This window comes from Hydractinia symbiolongicarpus, chromosome 12 (genome assembly GCF_029227915.1).
Source record: "Hydractinia symbiolongicarpus strain clone_291-10 chromosome 12, HSymV2.1, whole genome shotgun sequence".
Lineage (NCBI taxonomy): Eukaryota > Metazoa > Cnidaria > Hydrozoa > Anthoathecata > Hydractiniidae > Hydractinia > Hydractinia symbiolongicarpus.
This window is the reverse complement of record NC_079886.1, coordinates 11,610,171-11,615,193: the sequence shown is the minus strand read 5'-3', so window position 1 is coordinate 11,615,193 and position 5,023 is coordinate 11,610,171. Positions and strand designations below refer to the sequence as shown.

Below are 5,023 nucleotides of genomic sequence, written 5' to 3'. Positions count from 1 at the left end.
CGCTACTCTTATTGGAATTCCCATTTCTGTCGAATTAGGTGGCGTAGCCTTAGCCGGCTCTATTTCCACTAGCATTATCACAGCGTTGATTAAAAAATACCAAAAGAAACTCGACAAAGCCATGAAATTATATGACGTTGTAACATCTGCGATTGCTGTGTTTGAAACCAGTATCTCACAAGCATTGAATGACGGAAAGATTACCTACAAAGAATTTCAGGTTTTAGGCGGTGTATACTACAAAGCTCTGGAAAATATGATCTCAACAGATAGAAAGATGGAGAGTGAAACACGCAATCAGTTTGAGAAAAGTTTGATGGCAGAACTTCAAAATCTAAAAAGACGTTAAATCCAGAACAAAGTTCGTAATGTGTGCTTGTATACCATTCACATATTTCATGTGCTCGTCAATTTGAAAAATTAATATTTGAAAATGGTATAAAGAGATATAATCGTAAATATATAGACAAAAAAAACAATGGAATTTCCAACAGCTGAAACATTTGAACAAAACATGGAACAAATTGTTCCAATCATAAAGTTGAGAGAGCTACCTGAAAACGTGATTTACCTTGTTAAATCTGTGGGTGGGATAGACACACCTGCGTCTAAAGTTGGTTTTGGAACAGCTATGTATGAAGAGGTCCAAGACAGAAGAGGAAATTTATATAAGACGTGGTTGCCTGCAAGACTTTGCGTTGAATTAAAGGATTATGGTTGGGAGTCTAGGGAAGCCTTTGTCAGATCAAAAGGTCTCAAGCAATCTTAAAAGAATCATGAAAGGCAGTTCTTTAATTATGACATTATGTGCCGCTAAACCCTGCAAGACAAAATCACAATCATCTTTACTAGAAACAAGTAAAGATACTTTTTATGTATCGCCCCTTTTTCACCAACCTGGCACATAATCAGGAGGTAATTCTGTATCTTCAGGTATTAACATCAATTCTTCTTTTACAAAAGCTCGTCTAGGATTATCAGGCTCACCGGCTCGTTTGTCTACAGAAAGACCGACGAGGAATGGTCAACCTGTTCCACCGCCAAGATCTACTAGGCGGTTCAAACCAGTCCGACCTGTTACAATTACAACAAGACATGGATTTGTTTGAGCAGCAAGAAATGGCAAAAAATAGACCCCAGGTAAAAACAAGTTGAATGAATAGAGAGAATGGTTAATAAATCATGTACCTAAAGCTATTAAGGAGAAAACGAGTAAAGCTTTCAGAACCCTGAGAGATAAGGTTCTGGATTTGTATAAAAAGGATAAAGGAGAGAAAGAGGAGGAAAAAGAAAAAGAGGAAAAAGAATTTACTCCTATTGAAACAGCGTTTAATGGTTCTTACAAAAGGTTCAAGATAAACTCAGATGGAAAAAAGGATGTTGATTTGTTTCTCAAAAAGGTTCGACCCATCCTAATTGATCTGATTAAGAGGGAACTCAAAAACAAAAAATCAATAAAAATTCAAGCAACTGTGTGGATCAAATGGAGAAAGGAGGATTTATTCAATCCTGAAGCGACAATCTATGTTGATAAGGCGTTCAATAGCTATATGGAAACAATCCACAATGAAAACGATATATCTAATGTTGTTAATAATATGTTCAAAAAGATAATCGAGCAAATTGAAAACCCTGCGTTACCTCAATCCGGCTTTGTTATCGATAAAATTTTAAATATTGATGTAGACTTTCACAAGCTAAAATTAACGAGAGGCAGCTCTTACTTGCCGCTACCTAAGAATTTCAGCGGTAAGAAATCGATAATCAATCCTAAAAATGAAGATGATGATGAATGTTTTAGGTGGGCTATTATCGCAGCTCTCAATCATGATAAGATTGATAATCATCCTGAACGAATCTTAACTCTCAAAAAGTATGATAACTATTTTTGGAATGGTTTATCGTTTCCGATGCCATTGAATAAGATAGATTTGTTTGAGTGAAGAAACCCTGATATTGCTGTGCATGTCTTAACTAAAGAAGGAGGTAATTGTGTCTATATGTGTCGTAAGTCGAAGCATCTTGATCGCAAAGGAACGGTTGTTTTGTTTTTACTGTGTGAGAAGAAAAAGAGGCATTATATAGCTGTAAAGAACTTAAGCGGTGTCTTGAGTAAGGTCAACTATTCTAGTAATTCAGTAATTCAATTCTAGTAAGTGCCACATATGCAAGAGACATTTCAACCAGGATATGCGTGTTGCTGATCACTGTCATTATACTGGTAAATTTCATGGAGCTGCACATCGGTCTTGTAATCTCCGTTACAAAGTGTCTAAATACATCCCAATCGTCTTCCACAATCTGAGCGGGTACGATGCGCATCTATTCATCAAAGAATTGGCCAAACAGTATGGAGATGAAAAGATTACCGTCATCGCTGAAAACAAAGAGAAATACATCTCTTTCTCGCTAGATGTTGTGGTCGGTGAATATGTGAAGAAAGGTGAGAAAAAGAATCTCAGGATACAACTGAGATTCATCGATAGTGTGCGTTTCATGGTAGCCTGAATAAGTTGGTAAACAATCTATCTGATGATCAGTGTAAAAATCTTCGAAAATTCTTCAAGGGTGATGAGCAATTCAAACTATTGAGAAGAAAAGGAGTTTATCTATATGAATACGTTGATTCTTTCGATAAGTTCAATGAAACTAACCTTCCGGCAGAAGATGCTTTTTACAGCAAGTTAAACATGAGCGGTATCAGTGATGCTGATTATGCGCATGCGCAGAAGGTGTGGAAAGACATAAAAATCAAAAATATGGGTGTGTATCATGATATCTACCTCAAGACAGACGTTCTATTGCTTGCTAATGTTTTTGAGACTTTTAGGGAAACATGCCTAAAACATTAACAATTGGATCCTGCAAATTTTTACACTGCTCCTGGGTTAGCTTGGCAAGCATGTTTGAAAAAGATCGAGATTAAGCTAGATTTGTTGCATGATATGGATATGTTTCTGTTTATGGAGAAAGGTATTAGAGGAGGTCTTACTCAGGCTGTTCATAGACATGCTAAAGCTAACAACAAATATGTGGGTGTTCGATATAAGACGACCGAAGAGACCAGCTATCTCCAGTATCTTGATGCAAACAATCTGTATGGATGGGCTATGATTCAAAAATTACCAACGGGAAAGTTCAAGTGGGTTGATGATCCTAATAAATTCATGACTAAACTCATTTCTATGTTGGCTGAGGAAAACGGTGAAAAGGGTTACATACTCGAGGTGGATGTGAGATATCCAAAAGGGCTACATGATACGCATAACGATCTTCCTTTCATGCCTAAGCGAATGGAGATTAATGGGGTCGAAAAGCTAACTCCATGCCTTTCTGACAGAAAAAAATATGTTATTCACATCCGTGCGCTTGATCAAGCGTTGAAACATGGTCTTGTTCTTGATAAGGTTCATAGGGTGAGCAAAGCGCATGGTTGAAACCGTACATCCATTTTAACACCGATTTGCGTACAAAATCAAAGAACGACTTCGAGAAAGTTTTTTTCAAGCTGATGAATAATTCGGTCTTTGGTAAAACTATGGAAAACCAACGTAAACACAAAGACATACGCTTGGCTACCAAGAAACAACAATATGAGAAACTAGTGATGAAGCCCAACTTTAAAGGCAGCATCTGTTTCTCGGAAACACTGATGGGTGTTGAAATGCGGAAAATTAAAGTCGTGTTGAACGAGCCAATCTATCTAGGACCTGCAATTCTCGACTTGTCTAAGATAGTTATGTACGAGTTCCACTACGAGTATATGAGACTAAAATATGGTGACAATCTAAAGCTTTGCTACATGGACACAGATTCATTCGTTTATCATATCAAAACCGACGACTTCTACAAAGATATCGCTGACGATGTAGCTTTGAGATTTGACACTTCAGGATATGACAAGAAAGATAACAGACCTTTACTCATAGGTTTGAAGTAAAAGGTCATTGGTCTAATGAAAGATGAGTTAGGCGGTAAGATAATGACGGAGTTTGTCGCTCTTAGAGCGAAGACCTATGCATATAAACAGTTAGACGGAACAGAGGACAAAAAGTGCAAGGGAGTCAAGAAGTGCGTAATAAAGAAGACCATGGGGTTTGACGATTATAAGAGATGCTTGTTCGATGGTGTGAACATTTACAGAGAGCAGATGACCTTTCGATCGATTAAACATGATGTTCACACCATAAAAACAAACAAACTCGCTCTCAATGCAGATGATGACAAAAGAATTATCCATAATGATGGAATAAGCACCTATGCCCGAGGACACTATAAGGCTACATAAGATAACAAAGAGGTGAGAGGTAAGAGGCAAAAAAAAAATCGATACAAAAAAACACCTAAATTCACGCTAATTCGCGTGAGGTTTAAACGAGGGGATAATGCAATTTTGAGCGGGAAAGATGAATTGTCCCAAGAAATAGCATGAATTTTAAACGATGAATTGCCTTAAGATCACGAGGGATGACTTGTCCCAACATCCGCCTTTCCCTATCTCTAATTTGGAGTAAGCGACAGCGAGAGTGAGTGGAGGAACAAGACCTTGTTCAGTAGCTGGCAAGCTATTCGTAAAGACTATCCCGGCTCGGGTCCTAGCTATCTCGACGAGAACTCGTGGAGCCGATGGATCCTGGAAACCTCTCAAGGTCTCACGCGTATAGGTATAGAGAAACTCTCCCAAAGCGTAAGATTTCACGCTTACCTCATACTTCAGAGCCAAGCTAACGCGAGGTCCAACATCATCGGCAATCAAGGTAGTTCGACGTACGCTGCTAGACCACAGAGTTCCAAACATCAAATACCAAGTCATGAAATAGATGGTTTTGGTAAGACCACCCAGATCAGGTGTGCGGATGTCCACGATGATACCAAGGCCGTGCTGGTTACGGTGGGAGTAGGATTGATACTATCGTACATATGGTTTAAGTAAGTCCAGTGTTTTAAACAATACACTAGACTCTCTACGATCTCTTTCCACCCTTACTCCTCCTGTTACCCACATACGCAACAACAATACCCA

At 38.4% G+C, this 5,023-nt stretch overlaps 1 protein-coding gene across 1 annotated transcript; it reads left to right on the top strand.

Moving 5' to 3' along the window:
• Window positions 1–2,000: 2,000 nt before the first annotated feature.
• On the top strand, window positions 2,001–3,940 carry LOC130621248 (uncharacterized). Its single transcript, XM_057436557.1, has 6 exons — window positions 2,001–2,138; window positions 2,188–2,487; window positions 2,568–2,763; window positions 2,893–3,308; window positions 3,416–3,779; window positions 3,855–3,940. Exons 1-6 carry the CDS (start codon window positions 2,001–2,003, stop codon window positions 3,938–3,940), a joined length of 1,500 nt encoding a protein of 499 aa, XP_057292540.1.
• Window positions 3,941–5,023: the final 1,083 nt, after the last annotated feature.